General features: G+C 50.3%; 1 protein-coding gene across 5 annotated transcripts; it reads left to right on the top strand.

The window, feature by feature from the left end:
- The first annotated feature begins 421 nt into the window (after positions 1-421).
- MFSD2A (MFSD2 lysolipid transporter A, lysophospholipid) lies at positions 422-14,620 on the top strand. Of its 5 annotated transcripts, none has more exons than XM_080920783.1 (14): positions 422-586; positions 2,110-2,241; positions 4,866-4,990; positions 9,706-9,844; positions 9,962-10,040; positions 10,541-10,698; positions 11,144-11,234; positions 11,360-11,481; positions 11,649-11,732; positions 12,108-12,191; positions 12,294-12,406; positions 12,745-12,888; positions 12,982-13,158; positions 14,271-14,620. In XM_080920783.1, exons 1-14 carry the CDS (start codon positions 500-502, stop codon positions 14,332-14,334), a joined length of 1,599 nt encoding a protein of 532 aa, XP_080776909.1. In that variant the 5' UTR covers positions 422-499; the 3' UTR covers positions 14,335-14,620. The 5 variants fall into 5 exon arrangements, with proteins under 5 accessions (XP_080776909.1, XP_080776911.1, XP_080776908.1 ...); XM_080920785.1 differs by having other exon boundaries at positions 422-592; positions 2,218-2,241; positions 11,150-11,234; XM_080920782.1 differs by having other exon boundaries at positions 422-592; positions 2,113-2,241.
- Positions 14,621-16,509: the final 1,889 nt, after the last annotated feature.

Raw genomic sequence — 16,509 nt, 5'->3', positions numbered from 1 at the left:
GAGCGAAAGTTACAGCCTGTGGCCTCAGGTTTGGGGGAGGGGAGAAGCCACCTGACTCCGGATTTTAAAGGGGGCTGCTGGGGGTTCAGAAGTCTTGGGCCACAGGCTTTACTCAGGGAGAACTCACTCTGGGGAACCTCGGGCAGGTCACTTTCAGCCTGGGGCTTCAGTTTCCTCGGGCGAGTCAGGTGGGTTTCTCAGCCTTGCTTAGGTGGCTAAGAGCATGCGGTGCGAGTTGCCGGCTTTGAGAACGTGGCTGAGCGGCGAGGCTCGGCCAGACGAGAAGGGCAGGCGCGTGCAGGGATTGGCTGGAGGCGCAGGACCGAACCTTTAAGAGGCGCGGAGGGGGCGTGCTAGGGAGTTTTCCTGGCCGGCGTTCCTGGTTTGCTAGCGAGCATAGTAGTAGCTGTGCCTAGGACCGGAGCCCCAGGCGAGTGCCAGCCGGCAGAACACAAGAGCATCCCGGCGTCCCGGTTTCAGGCGGCGTGGCCCGCGGGTCATGGCCAAAGGAGAGGGCGCCGAGAGCGGTTCCGCGGCGGGGCTGCTCCCCACCGGCATCCTCCAAGCCAGTGAACGGCCGGTCCAGGTGAAGGTGAGGTCCCGAGAGGAGGGAAAGGGGCGGTGGACCGGCCGGGATAAGGGCACAGGGGCATCGGAGGTTAGGTCTGGCCTTGGGACCCTTGGAGGTAACAGGGTACAGTGAAGCTTGGAAAAAGGAGAGTCCAAGGAATGCTCCGGGACCGGGGAGTGATGGAGAAAGTCTGAAGCCCCTTTGCACACCCCTACAATGGGTTTGAGCCAAGAGCCGCGCCGGCAACTCTACGCGGCGTGGAGCTCTCCCCAGCGCTCTAGGTTCTACTGTGCTGAGCCACGCTAGTTTCTCTCCCTAGATCTGAAGAGACCCCAGAAATCTGAGAGTCCTCTTGGTTCTCCATCTCTCACCACCCCCCACCCTCATGCTTTAACTCTGAGGAGGGCCACTCAAGTTCATTCATAAGAACAAGGGCTCTGCTCTTAAAGGAGCCGCATACTGAAAGCGTTTGTGTGACTGAGGGTTCACATGCGCAGAGCTCTGCATGTCTCGACCTTCTCTCTCTCCGACCGTTTCTCTCTCAGATCTCTTTGGATCTGTTTAACCACACCATGAAACCATGCGGCCCCAGGAAAGGGATCTCTGACAATGTATCTAATTGGGAGGTGCTTAACTTTTCCTTTTAATTTTATTAACTGCTCTTGGAAGAAGAGCAAGTAAGCAATTATGCTGTTACCATGTATGAGTAATCTCTACTTTCCCCGGGCAACCTCAGCCTCCCCTAGTGCTCCACCCGGAGAAGGCTGAGCCCTGCACCTGGAGCCCTTTTCACCTCTCTCCAAGGTTCCCTAGGAGCTGGAAAGGGTGTGTGTTAGGCAGCTTGATGGTAGGACTGCTCAAAGGTTTGCCTGGAGCTGAAGACTCCCCACAGGGGCCCGGGAACTTTGGGACAGATTGAAAGAACAGCTGTGGATGCTGAGCGGCTGAGCTGGGGCCCCCACCGCCCTCGTGTTCTCTCATTCAGTAGGCAGGTGGATCTTAGCTGCTGCGGGGCAGCCTGGGCTGGGCTCAGGCAACTTTTGGCAGCAAGAGGATTTTCAGGTTGTGGCAGCTAGTGCCGGGTAGTGACAGGTCCACTGCTACAACATGCTCTTTCTGGGTAACTTGGAAAGGAGCTGAGGGCCTGGGAGAAGATATTTATTTATTTACTTGTTTGTTTATTTATTTGAGACAGGGTTTCTTTTTGTATCCCTAGCTGTTCTGGAACTGGTTCTGTAGACCAGGCTGGTTTCAAAGTTAGAGATCTGCCTGGCTCTGCCTCCCAAGTGCTGGTGTCACTACACCTGGCCTGGGAGATCTTTAAAGATGGAAGGTGATAGGTTTCCTCAGAGTCTGGGGATGGAGGGATGAGTCTGGGTTTAAGGGCAACTTCCTCTGGGGTAGGGAAGTGAGATTTCCCTAGGTAGAAGTGTTACTCTTGGCCCAGTTGGCTGGAGACATTGAGTGCCTGTGCCTCTGGCACCTAGGTTGGAGGCCAAAATCCTGGGGCTATTCTCATTCTTTCCTTCTCATCCTAGAAGGAACCAAAAAAGAAGCAGCAACTGTCCATTTGCAACAAGCTTTGCTATGCAGTTGGAGGGGCCCCATACCAGTTGACCGGCTGCGCTCTGGGATTCTTCCTGCAGATCTATCTATTGGATGTGGCTAAGGTAAGTAACGGGAGCTCTCCAGGCTTATCCAGTAGCCAGAGGTGGGGACTGATAGGCTCTTGGTAGGGTTACACAGTTTTCCCCAGTGGCAAAACAGGACCAGAGCACATTCCTTGGCTGCCACTCAGGGTCACAGTGGATGGGAAATAAGGCTTTAGGAAGTGTGCTGGAGGGGAGTCTACCTGCCCTATGAACCATAGCTGGCAACTCTTCCTTGCCTGGCCGGAGCAATAGAGAGCCTGGAAGAATAGGCAGTGGCTATGGGACCCGCTAGTGACGCTGTTCTTAGAAGAGACTGGCACACCATGTCCCTGGCTGGAAGACAGTCAGCTGGCTTGGCTCAGGGTTTAGTGGGTGTTGCCATTTCCAGGCTGATGGAAGAACTGTATCTCACCTTCACGAGGAATGGCAGCTTGCTGATGGGTAGGAAAAACCTGAAGGTGCAGGCAGACGTTAGAGTGTCTGGGGACTGGGGGTCTCTGATGGAGAGGGGTAGTTTGGGTGAAGCAGAGCCACTGTGTGTACTTTGAGAAGCCTTGGCCAGCAGCCTGGCATCCAAAGAATTCACCCTGTCTGGATGAGAGAGTGGGAGACTGAGTAACCATGGCTCCCGGGGTGCCCTCACTGGCTCTTTTCTGTGTAGCATCTCTGGGCAAGGGAGGCATATTAGTTTCCATTTGCAGGTGTGGAACACTGAGCCCCAGAAAGGACAGAAGACTCATTCAGTAGCTAGGTTTCAAACAGTTCTCATGGCTGGGTCCCAAGCGGGTTATAAATAAGAGGAACCTGCACTTGAGTATAAAATGGGGTTACAATAAGTGGGGAGAGGACAGGGTGGGGGTACAGTGTGGGAAGGCTGTCAGCTTTCAAGAGCAGGGTTGTGACAACTAGACATGGGGGCACATGCCTGTTATCCCAGCACTTACGAGGCCAAGACTGGAGGACTGAGAGTCAAAACCAGCCTGAGACTCTGGCTCAAAAACACAGTTAAAAGAAAAAAAAAAATCAAGGTTTTTATGGATGATGTTAAAGCCAGACCCTAAAGTAGGAGATGGTTTGAGGTAATAGTGACAGGACACTTTCTAAAACTCATCTTTAGGGCAGGCATAAAGCCGCAGCACATCTGTAATTCCTGCACTTGCAAGTCAGATCAGCCGGGTCTACTTACCAAGTTCTAGGCCAGTTAGTACTACAAATGAGTTTCCCTCCCTACACGCACGCGCACACACACACACACACACACACACACACACACACACACACTGTCAGGGTTGGAGGAGTCACTGGAGAGACTGCTTCATGGTTAAGAGCTCACTGCTTTCTTTGAGTACTCGGGTCAGGCCACTTGCAACCATGGCTGCCTGTAACTCCAGCTCTAGGGGATCCAGCGCTGTTAGCTTCTAAGGCTCCTGTACTGATTCCAACAAACCCCAACACACAAACATAATTTAAAATAGTAAAATGAGTTCTAAGGAAAAAGAGATAAAAGAAAACATCTACACATTCCCTTTTCCACATGCAGGATAAAGCTTGGCCTCGTAAAAACACACTACGATCAGTAACTCTCACAGATGGGAAAACTGAGGCTTACTGTAATGGCTTAGGGAACAAACACTAGCTCTGTTATCAGGTGACCAGGGGCTCAGAACTGTCGGAGGGAAGGAAGGAAATGATTCTATGTTCAGTGTTTGATGAGATGTTCCTAAGTGCAGCAGAGGGAAGGAAAGATCTAGAAAAGCCTCGAACACAGTCCTACTCCAGGTATCAGAGAAATGCTGTTATGGCCATCACCACCACCACCATCATCACCACCACCACCACCACCACCATCATCATCACCACCACCACCATCATCACCACCACCACCACCACCATCATCACCACCACCACCACCACCACCATCATCACCACCACCACCACCACCATCATCATCACCACCATCACCACCACCACCATCACCACCACCACCATCACCACCACCACCATCACCACCATCATCACCACCACCACCACCACCACCATCACTGTTCTGTTCATTGTTTATTTGTTCATTTGTTTTTTGAGACTGAGTCTCTCTATGTAGTCTTGACTATCCTGGAATTCACTATGTAGACCAGGCTAGCTTTGAACACACAGAGATCTTGCTTCTACCTCCAGGGTGTTGGGGTTAAAAGCATATGTCACCATATCCAGCTGTTGTCAAAATTGTTTATCACAGTGTGGGAGGCCTAAACCGAACAGATCATTCATTTTAGATAAGCATGCTACTACTGGCTAACCCCCTGCACCCGCTATTGTCATTATTAAGAAAGTGAGTGAAACCAAGTCGTGGTGCATACATTTAGTCCCAGCACTCCAGAGGCAGAGGCAGAGGCAGAGGCAGGTGGGTCTCTGAGTTCAAGACTAGGATGGTTTACAGAGCGACTTCCAGGATAGCCAGGGGTACACAGAGAAACCCTGACTCAAAAAAAAAAAAAAAAAAAAAAAAAAAAAAAGAACTGCGTGAAAATGTTTAAGATCTAGGTGTGAGCATTGTGAAGTCTCCTTGGCCTGGCCGTGGCATTGATGAATCCCCCGCTAAGGCCAATGAATGAAGGGCATCTTTTGCTTCTTCCCCATGGCAGGTGGACCCACTCCCTGCTTCCATTATCCTTTTTGTGGGCCGAGCCTGGGATGCCTTCACGGACCCTCTGGTGGGCTTCTGCATCAGTAAGTCCTCCTGGACCCGCCTGGGCCGCCTCATGCCCTGGTAAGTAGAGACACTCTTTCATAGTGCAGAGAGCCAGGCTTCTTGTGTTTCTTCCCCTCAGTCCTCCATCTCTTGTCACAGGTTGGGGGTTGACAGAAAGCATGACACAACAGCTCAAAGGTGTTGAAACTTCAATCTGAGGCTTCAGATGCCCAGACATAGGCATTGGACACCTAGACAGTTCATTTCAGGGTTGGAACACCTAAACAGTTCATTTCGGGGCTAGCCAAAGTGCTGAATTGGTTCCCTCCCCCAGCTCAGGCCTCAGGGCTCCCCAAGGCTCACTCACTCACCTTGGCGAGACTAGAACCCCCACTTCTGCCCTTCTTTGGTGGCAGAGGTAGGTAGGTCTTCAGAACAATTGAGAGGTTACCTGGGTTTGAATGATAGCTTCACTACTTACAGAGCCGTGCAGTCTTGAGCAAGTTACTAAACATCTCTGAACCTTAGGTAAAATGGAGGTTTGGTGAGGACATTAATGTGTAAAGCATTCAGAACAGCGAATTTGACATTCCTTCAAGGTAGTTTACGGTAGAACATGGGTAGGGGTAATACTAAGAATGGAGTTGTGGACCCCACAGCACTGAGTGGAGGGACTATTTTTTTCCCTTGGTGTTATTCAAGCTTCAGCCTGTGGGGCAGGGTTGGGGGAAGGCAGTTGCCATAGATCAGACAGTGATGGAGACATACAAGACAGGCCAAGCCGGGGCTCTGGTTCCCTCCAGGACATCCTGCTTCAGGAGGTGGGGGGTGTACCCCTTTCATCTCCAGCCCATCCAAGCTTAAGTGGGCGCCTTCCTGCCCCAGGGGCGCCCATACCTGGTCTCCGGCCTTCAAAGCTCTTCCAGCAGCCTCTGTACCTCCACAGTTTCCTTTCCCACGAGGCCCCCCACCCATCCCAATCCTGCCAGCCCCTGGCAAAAACCCAGCTTGGAGCCTTTGATCCAGGCTTCATGGCCAAGGGGGTGAAGGGGAGGGTAGGAGAGCCTCTTTTACCTGGGCAAGCTGCTCAGGGAGTCCTGAGAGCCAGCCTGTGAGACTTGGCCCTGTGCCGGCTTCTTGGCAGCTGGTGGAGGGCGGGGCCCTGCTCCCACATCGCCTCATGAGGCCCAGCCAATAGAAGGCCGCTGCCAGACGCGCAGCCGGCACAGGGTTACTCCCAGTCACATCGGGTTCCTGTTCACTGTTCAGCTGCCTGTCTCTGAGGATGGAGTGTTTGAGGAAGGCTGAGGAGGAGCCCTGTTCTCTGAGCAGACAACGTGGAGGGGTGGAAGGAGGAGGAGGGCCAGCAAAGCCTCCTTGTGGGAGGGAGATCGGAGGACTCTTGGTAGGTCAGTGTTACAGCTATTCCAGGAAAGTTGCTAAGTCCCCTTAGGTTGCTTTCTGGGTAGCAAATGCCTGGGTATGCGTCAGAATGCACACAGGATGACTCATAGGCCGAGGGGCCATTGCGTTCATGGTATCCTAGGTTGCGCCTCTAGGCCTGGAGACTTAAAAAAGAGGTTGGGCCTGTCAGGGTTGGCTAGTGTTAATGCCCTACCCATCTCTCCTTCCAGGTGGGTCTTAGGTTAGTTCCTACTCGAGTCCCCCTTAAAACCACAAACATAGTGACATTGCCAGTAACTCCTATGGCCACCCATGAGACCCTGTCAGCAGGGTCACACAGAGAGATTGAGATGCAGGGGGACCTGAGGTTGGTTGATTACCAGGCATTGTCCACTTGTGGCCCCTGGCCTGTAAGTAGTTCCCGAAGGTGCCCTCCTGCTGTGATCACAGCAAATACTTCATGTCCCAAGTACTGTTCAACATTTTTCTGTCAACTTATTTAAGACTCAAGCCTACTTCAACCCACAGAGTGGAAGTCCTTACACTCGCCTGTGAGGTGTCCCATTTTCTCTACATGGTATCTCCTGATTCCATCTCCCTTGCTCACTGTCTTCCAGTGTCCCTGCTGTTCCATCCTCCTGCCTGAGGACCTTTGCAGGGACTGTTCCCCTGACTGGGGCCACACTTGCCTCAGAGATCTGCAGGGCTGACTCCCTGACCCCATCCACACCTTCTCGGTGACCTTCCTCTCAGCCAGCTGTGAACTGACAGCCTCCTGTCTTCTTATTCTCTTTTTCTCCATAGCATGTGTCATCTTTTAATATGTTATATGACTGTTTCACAGACCATGACAAAATATCTACAACACAGCATTTGCCTTATTTATGTATTTACTTGTGGTAGAACTCAAACCCAGGGCCTTGCACACATGCCCAGCAAGTGTTCTGAAGCCCTGATTTTTGTTCGGTTTTGTTCTTTGGAGACTAGGTTTCATGCAGCCCAGGCTAGCCTCTCCCTCCTGACTCTCCATTTCTTAAGTGTCCAGATTAGAGTCATGTACCAACACCTCCATCGAAACCCTTGTTTGTTTTAATTGGACAGGGTCTCACTATGCAAGCCCTGGCTACCCTGCAATTTCTTATGTAGACCAGTGTGGTCACAAACTCACAGAAACCAACCTGTGTCTGCCTCTTGAGTAGAGGCAGGGGATCCCTGAGTTTGAGGCCAGCCTGGGCCTTATAGAAAGACAGTTTCAAACAAACAAACAAGAACAAAACAAAACAAGAAAAACCCCAAAAGAGAATATAGTGTGTAAATGTTTTGCTTGCATGTCTGTGCTTGGTGTCTGGGGATGTTAGAAGAGGGTGTTAGATCTTTTGAAACTGGAGTTACGGAGTGGTTGTGAAGGACCGACTAGGGCAAGTTCCTGGACCAAAATCTTGAGCAAGGAGCTTGAAGGGACAGAGGGCAAGGAGCAGGAGATCAGACTCTGAGTCCCGTGCAGATCTTTCCTGGAGCAAGGATCCCAGTGAAGGGGGTGGTCCCGGCAGCCATTCCAGTACCACGTGGGCTCTGAGAACTGAACCTAGGTCCTAAGCAAGAACAAGTGCTTTTAGCTGCTGAAACCATCCTTTCAGCCCCGTGCCTGCCGTTCATTTAAAAAACAAACAAACAAACAAACTAGATCTCACTATGTAGCCCAGGTTGACTTCAGACTCAGATCTTTTGCCTATGTCTCTTGAATGTGGGATTACATGGCACATCACCATGTAGCTCATTGTAAACTTTTAAGGTGTTCAATAAAGTAGCATTAAGTATATTCACATCTTTGTGTGACCATCACTACCTTCTATCCCCAAACACTTTGTTGTTGCTGTTGTTTTGAGACAGGGTCTTTCCATATAACTTTGGCTATCCTGGAACTCCCTCTGTAGACCAGGCTGGACTTGAATTCAGAGTCTGCCTGGCTTGGCCTGTTGAATGCTAGGATTAAAAGCATGTGCCTCCATCACCTGGCTCATCTCAATATTTTTTTATGTTTTCTGACACAAACTTTGAGTTCATTAAAAGATAATCTCTACTCTTTCCTCTCCCCCCAGCCCCGTCAACTACTATATTTTGGGGAGGATGAAGGTGGGGTTCTGGGAGGATACATTGTGGTGTGTATGAGTAGGTCAGGGGATGACTTGCAGGAATTGATTCTTTTTGTCTTGTGGCTCTTTGAATTTGAACTCATGTCATCAGGTTTAGCAGTTGACAAATCTTGCAGGGTCATGTTTAAAACTGTAGATTTGGTTAGCTCTCTATAAATTAAACTGTACAATATTTGTATCTCGGGAATAGTCATAGTTTATGTGACCATTCCTTGAAGTTCTGTGTTGTAGCATGTATCAAGATTTTTATTTTTAGGGTTGAATATCATGTAACTTTGGTTGTTTACCAACTAGAATGTGAGTTTTACAAGGGCGATGGATGGTATCTTCTTCACTGTTAACATCTGCAACAGTCAGAAAAGTTCCTAGCACATAATCGATCGCACCTCATAAATATTTAGGTAAATGTTGAATGTAGGCAGCATACTATTTTAATTTTCATTTAACATGGGAAGAAATGAGTCTCGTGGAAGTTAAATAACTCACCCAAGATCCAAGTTTTTAGAGTTAGTGACAGACTCAGAAAATGTAACTCAAATCTTCCTTCTTTTTTGAATACTTACTTTGTGTGTTTATATGCACACACTTACACATGTGGAGCCTAGAGGACAGCTGGTGGGACTTGGTTCCCTCCTTCCTCCACGCCTATCCTAGGGAAAAATCTCAGGTCATCAGGCCTGGTAGCAAGCGGTTTACCCACTGGGCCTTCTCACTAGCCTGAGGCCTTCCTTTTAACCTTTGCACTTTGCTTCCTATGCTAACGCTGGGAAGCTGATCCACCCTGAGGAATTGTTGTTTCTCATGATAGTTTAGCCAGACATTTGTCCCCTACCCTCCTTATACTTCTGTGACTGAGCTGATCCTCTTCCGTGACCCCTTTCTCCTTTACCTGAAGTTGGCCTCTCCTACCCACTCCAGCTTCTTTGTGTGTGTGTGTGTACAGTGGAACACGGAGGGTTGGAGATGGCTGCCGGGACCACCCCCTTCACTGGGATCCTTGCTCCAGGAAAGATCTGCATGGGACTCAGAGTCTGACCTCCTTGCTCTCTGTCCCTCACGCTCTTTGCTCAAGATTTTGGTCCAGAAACTTGCCTTCAGACATGGCCATCAATCTCTTTCTCCGAGGTTCTGGGTTGGGCGGACTCAGACTTTCTCCTCTGTTGATGGGCACTTGTGGAACAGATCTGGGCTCTTAGAGCTCTCTAGCCTCCACTCAGACTCCTCTCTTTCCCTCAGGATCATCTTCTCCACCCCCCTGGCCATCATTGCTTACTTCCTCATCTGGTTTGTGCCTGACTTCCCATCAGGCATGGAAAGTTCTCACGGGTTCCTTTGGTACCTGCTCTTCTATTGCCTCTTTGAGACACTGGTCACGGTGAGTGTGGGCCCCACCCCTTGGAACTTTGGTGAGAGGCAGGGGCAAGGATGGGCCCTGGGGGGCCATTGCATATCTTATCCATCTAACCAGCTGAGCATTTCCCTTCCACAACAGTGCTTCCATGTTCCCTACTCAGCCCTCACCATGTTCATCAGTACGGAGCAGAGTGAGCGTGACTCCGCCACCGCCTATAGTAAGTCCCTCCCTCAGCATCCTGACCCTGCCTGCAGGGAACCCTGGATCCTGCTGCCCCCCCAAGACCCACTAGACTTTGTGGGTTTAGTGATTTGCTCTATTCGTCTCTGTGTGTGTGTGTGTGTGTGTGTGTGTGTGTGTGTGTGTCTGGAGTGAACCCTTTTCCCTCTGTCCCCTTTCTCTGTGACTCTGGGTTTCAACCCAGAGCCTTGTGTCTGCTAAGCAGTCACTTAACCATTGAGTTATATCTCCAACCCATGAAAGCGTGTTAAAAAGAACTCACGTTCCATATCACTTAGCTGAGACCCAGAGAGGTACCGGGACTAACCTGAAGGTCACACAGAGAAAGGCCATGGAAGTAGACTGAAATGTCATCTGCCCTGCCCCCTGCCCCCTAGCCCAGCTTACCTGGAGCTAAGGGAGGCTTCCAGCCATCTGACCTTCCTCTCTGGGTCTATGGGTAGTGAGTGCCTGTCTGAAAACACCTTCCCTTCCTAGGGATGACTGTGGAGGTGCTGGGCACAGTAATAGGCACAGCGATCCAAGGACAAATTGTGGGCCAAGCCAAGGCTCCTTGTCTCCAGGACCAGAATGGCTCTGCAGTGGCCTCCGAAGTTGTCAATCGCACCCAGAGCACCGCCTCCCTCAAAGAAACGGTGAGTCCCCTGGTAGGGCAGGGATTTGGGAAGAGAACAAATGGGGGGGGGCTTTGCATTTATTCTACAAGCAGTAATAAATAGTGACTGGTGTTTATCAGTTAGTGGGCATTTGGTAAGTATAAATATTAGGATGTACATATACCCACTTTATAGAGAAGAAAAGTGAGGCCTGGGAGGCCATGTCACTTGCCCAGGGTCCCAGTGAGTTGCACAGATGTGGGAAGACTTGGGCTGTGGGTTCACACCCTGCATAGCCTGGCTGTGTAACACTTTGTGTACTTGGACTTGGCCCCAGCCTTGGGAAGCAACAGCAGGTTCAGGATGACCCTCCTGGTTCACAGATGGAGACAGTGAGGCCCCCACAGGAGAAAGGCCTGGCCTGAGATCGTGGAGTGGGGCTGCTGGGATGAGATCAGACTGACCCTGTCTCTGTATGTCATAGCAAAACGCATACCTGCTGGCAGCAGGGATCATCGCCTCCATCTACGTCATCTGTGCCGTCATTCTGATTCTAGGCGTCCGGGAGCAGAGAGGTGAGAAGACGCTTACTGGGGAGGGGTCAGCCCACAGCTCTGGGGAGCAGTAGTCCCCTTCTGCCTGCTCACCAGGCTTCGGAAGGGACATCTGCCACCTCCTCATTATCCTTTCTGATCCTTAGAACCCTACGAGGCCCAGCAGGCCGAGTCAATGCCCTTCTTCCAGGGCCTCCGGCTGGTCATGAGTCATGGCCCTTATGTCAAGCTCATTGCTGGCTTCCTCTTTACCTCTCTGGCTTTCATGGTGAGTGGGAGCCTGAGATACTCAACCCAAGAGGACATCTAATGGGGTGGGGTTAGAGAAGATTTGGACTGTGGTGAAGCTAAGGGGCAGGCAGGATGGAGTGGGGGCAAGTAGAGGCCTCTGGGGTCGCCAAGTCACCTTTCTCCCCCCCTTTTTCCATGCCCCAGCTGGTGGAGGGTAACTTCGCCTTGTTCTGCACCTATACCTTGGGCTTCAGAAACGAGTTCCAGAACCTCCTTCTGGCCATCATGGTGAGTGCAGGGCATAAGCTTAGGTGATGATATAGATGTCTAGATGGTTCTTTGAGCATCAGAGGATACCTTCAGGGTGCTTCCTAGTCATGAAGGGATAAGGAAGGTTTCCCTGGATCTCACTTACAACTGCATAGGGAGGGTCATTAAAAAAACAAGAACACCAACAACTGTGATCAGCTCTGCAGTCAGAAAAGATGGGCGGATTACTTACTGATGGGCGGATTACTTACTCTCTCCAATCCCCTGGGAAGCCATCAGACATGCCTGGTGACTTTCTCATGGCCAGTGGCTGGGCCTAGAGCATCCTCTGGGGCCTGCAATGGGCAGGTGGTCTCAGCAATAACACACCCTCCTTCACCTTGTTACTCACAGCTCTCGGCCACATTCACTATTCCCATCTGGCAGTGGTTCCTAACCCGGTTTGGCAAGAAGACAGCTGTATACGTTGGGATCTCTGTGAGTGGGGCTCAAAGGGTAGAGTTGGGGTCGAGTTGTATGTGTGGGGGTTATAGACGGGAGCCTCCTAGGTGACCCATCTTCTTGCACTCTCTGTTCCAGTCTGCAGTTCCTTTTCTCATCTTGGTGGCCCTCATGAAGAGTAATCTCATCGTCACTTATGTGGTGGCCATAGCGGCTGGTGTCAGTGTAGCAGCCGCCTTCTTACTACCATGGTAGGTTCTGCAGAGGCGCACCAACTATATTCCCCAACCAACACCCTCCAGGTGGGGAGAGAGCTTTGGTGGCTTCACCTCCCACCTTTCTATGGGTCTGGGATGAGGTGGGTCTGCCTGATCCAGTTATGGAGGTTGTGGACTTTGGGACACCTGACCTGTCCTCTCTTCACCAAACAGAACGTCTAAAGTGAGACTCATCTTGATAAATGGGGCCTGTAGAGCTAACCCCTCCCTTCAAGCTCCCAGGGAACAGTTGCTGCTCATTGATATGGATACCATATAACCTGGTAGCTAGGTGACAGTGACTCATGGCTGCCACTACCCACTCTGCATAGGTCCATGCTGCCCGACGTTATCGATGACTTCCACCTGAAACACCCTCACTCTCCCGGCACCGAACCCATCTTCTTCTCCTTCTATGTCTTCTTCACCAAGTTTGCCTCTGGAGTCTCACTGGGTGTCTCGACCCTCAGTCTCGAGTGAGTGGCTTGTGAGTGTTGGGCAAGGCTGGGGTCAGGGGTAGGGGTCCAGGAACTCTATCCTTACCACTCCTTGTCCACCGGGTCCCACAGTTTTGCTGAGTACCAGTCTCAGGGGTGCTCCCAGCCAGAACAGGTCAAGTTTACACTGAAGATGCTGGTGACCATGGCTCCTATCATCCTCATCCTGCTGGGCCTGTTGCTCTTCAAGCTATACCCCATTGATGAGGAGAAGCGGCGGCAGAATAAGAAAGCTCTGCAGGTTCTACGGTGAGAGCTGTGCGCATGGGTGTGGTCTGTGTGCGGTCAGTCACTCTAATTTCTCAACTAGTGCTGCCGATGGACAGAGCTGGATAATTCTTAGCTACATGCTAGGTACCACACAGCCTTTGTCTTTGTATGTATTTACTCAACAGGCAACAAGCTGGTTTTTTTGTTTTGTTTGATTGGTTTTTGGTTTCTCTAGACAGAGTTTCTCTATGTAGCCCTGGCTGTCCTGGAATTCACTCTGTAGACCAGACTAGCCTCAAACTCAGAGATCCACCTGCCTCTGATGCCCAGGTGCTGGGATTAAAGGTGTGCACCACCACTGTCCTGCCTAAGAAACACTTTCAAAGTACCCGCATCATGGTAGGAAAAAGCAAGGAAGCAAACAAAATAATGGCTGGGCATAAGGGCATACACCTTCTATCTCTGCACTCACGGAGGAAGAGGCAGGTGGGTCTCTGTGAATGAGGCCAGCCTGGTCTACACAGTGAGTTCCAGGACAGTCAGGGTTATGTAGAAAGACCCTGTCTCTAAAAACAAAGCCAAACTCTCTGTCCTGAGGGAAATTGAATTTAGAAGCATGTTTCTAGGATCCCCCTTGTATCCCACAGCCTATCCCATGGCAGCTGAGCTGCTCTTGTTAGTTTTGTTAGCTCTGGCGGGTATCAAGCTGTTTGATACCAACACAACTGACCTGGCTCTGCTGCCTAAGTTAAGGGATGACAGCCACCCCCGTGGCAAGATGCTTAGGATTCCTAGTCTACAGATGAAGAAAACAGCCAGGAACTGTGGATAAGGCTTAGAGTCCTGCCCTGTGTTCTAGCTGCAACCTGGATTCCAATACCCTCCTGGCATACAGGTCCTCTGGCATGGCCAGAGATGATAGGGCAGGGTAGAATGACTTATGCCACTACGTCGGCCAGCCAGAGCCACTAGCTCTCTGAGGTTTGTGGTGCCTTTCGTTAATCGGGAACAGCAACCGGCAGTTTTTGGGCAGACAGTGGCAGTGAGGAAACTGTCCTGTAGCGTGGACTCCAGGACCAAGATTCCTCAGGAGGTGAGAGCAGAGGAGGGTGAAGATACTTCTTTTAACTCGTCTTCTCTTACTCTTGCAGAGATGAAGCCAGCAGCTCAGGTTGCTCGGATACAGACTCCACAGAGCTAGCCAGCATTCTCTAGGACTTGCCAGGGTGCCTGAAGCCACCACACAAAGGACCTGGGGTACCAGGTAGCATTAGGCATGGGATCTTTTTGCCCTTGCACTGAGCAGCTGTTCTTCCTATGACAAGACAGGGACCAAGGACTGGAGGGTGAGCGGCCCAGGACATCTGTGCTCACTGCAGGGCTGGCCGCTCGGTAACCTCCTCACTGCCTGCCCACTGGGCCAAGCCCTAGGGCTGCTACTGTGAATATGCCAAGGACTGACTGAGCCTAGCTCGGAACACTAATGTAGAGACGTTTTATACAGAGACTAATTAATAACTTAATGACTATGTATATAGTGATGTGTGTATGTATATGTCTGTGAGGTATTAATGTTATTAATTTTCATAAAAACTGGAAACACAAAGCTGCCTGTTTCTATTTGTGTTCTTAGCCACCCATGGAGACATTTGTGATAAGACCCAGATAGTCAGTGACACAAAGCCCCAGGTGCCAGTGAGTGGGACAGAGTGTCTGAGAATAGGGTTGGCTAACATTTACTCTATACTAAGTGCCCTTTGCTGGCTTGGCACACATTTCTTATTGAACCTGTAGAACCCTTGGGTCATGGCAGGGCTTGTCCTTGCCTTAAAGATTAAAACATGCAAACCCAAGCTAGTTGGCACATGCCTTTAATCCCAGCACTCAGGAGGCAGAGGCAGGCAGATTTTTGAGCTCAAGGCTCAGAGTGAGTTCCAGGATAGACAGCCATGGCTACACAGAGAAACCTTGTCTCTAAAACCCAAGCTAAAGAGATGTGGCTAAAGTCACATGGCAAAGAATGATGTAAGTGAAACGCCATCATCCTTGTGAGAGGTTAGCACTTTACCCACTGCCCTCCATGGCCCTGTGAGTGAGAAAGGCTAAGAGAATAGCGGGCCACAGTGGTTCTGCCTGCCACTCTCCTTCCACAAATGTTGTCAGTAATGTTGAAGTCAAAGACTATATATGTCTAAGGGTGGATGTCGGGTGGTGACAAGTCCCGGCTCTGGTGGGAGAAGGCCCAGTTAAAGTACCTGTCCCATTACCGAAGTGTAAATGTTCCCACTGTGGCCAATTCAAGTAATGCTTGCATATACCATCTCATATGCTCCTGAGAACGTGGTAGTTGGCTCTTAGTTCAAAAGGTTCACTCTAACATACCACTGCATGTCACCCACCCAAGTCAGGTCCAAACCACAGGGAAGTAAAGCAGTAAGGACTGGGGATGATTAGTCCAACTACCTAGGTTTGTGTGCAGAAAAACAAGAGCCTGAGAGAAGGGCTGGGACTATTTGGGTTCTGTTGTTATGGATAAACTTCATTTGGAAATTTTCATGAAGTGTTTCTAACAGGCACTGTTATATGTATTCAAAACTATTGACTCATTACATCATGAGCTCCCTACAAGGAAGGTACTGTTATTATTTCGAATTACAGATAAGGGAACGGAGGCATGGGGAAGTTAAATGACTAGACAAAGGTCATTAGTAAGTGGATGGGTTGATGTAAGTCCAAGCTGTTTGGCTGTAGGCCCAGACCCTCTAATCACTACTCTAATGATGGACAGTGAGATCCTACCAGGCCAGTCCAGTCCCATGGCCTTTATGACTGCCGTCTTCAGTCAGAGGTCGCCTGACAAGACAGGAGCCACACAGCCTAGGTTGGCTCCTGCATCTGGAGTACTCAGGGCCCTCCCCACCTTCGGGATTTTGATAATGTTTACAGAGGTCCACTCCTGTTTTTAACCTTCCTGCAGTTCTAAGTGGTAGCCACCAAGGGCTGTCTCTATTTTCTATTCTTGTTTTCTTCCTTTGGCAGCCCTAGGGATCAAACCCAGGACATCGTTCAAGCTAAGCAAATGCTTCGCCACCAAACCACACCCCATAGTCTAAGGCTTATCTTTAGAATAATAGCCATAATAGTTATTGTTGTTGTTGTGAGTAGTAGTGTTGATATTATGGCCGTGCATGTAGTTGAATGGTGGAGTGCCTGCCTGTCATATATGAGACACTGTGTTTAATCCCCAGGACAGCAAAAAGCAAAGCCTACAGAAACTGGACTTTTAAGTTTGCTCCTTTTCTATGGTTACAATTATTTCTCAGGTCTCTTCTCACCTGGGTCTTTATGCAGATGCTCTCTGGGGGCTCTGTGGCCCTGCAACCTCCCAGG

The sequence above is a fragment of the Micromys minutus genome (assembly GCF_963924665.1).
Source record: "Micromys minutus genome assembly, chromosome: 9".
Classification (NCBI taxonomy): Eukaryota; Metazoa; Chordata; class Mammalia; order Rodentia; family Muridae; genus Micromys; species Micromys minutus.
The sequence above is the reverse complement of the archived record's forward strand: the minus strand, read 5'-3'. Positions and strand labels throughout refer to the sequence as shown.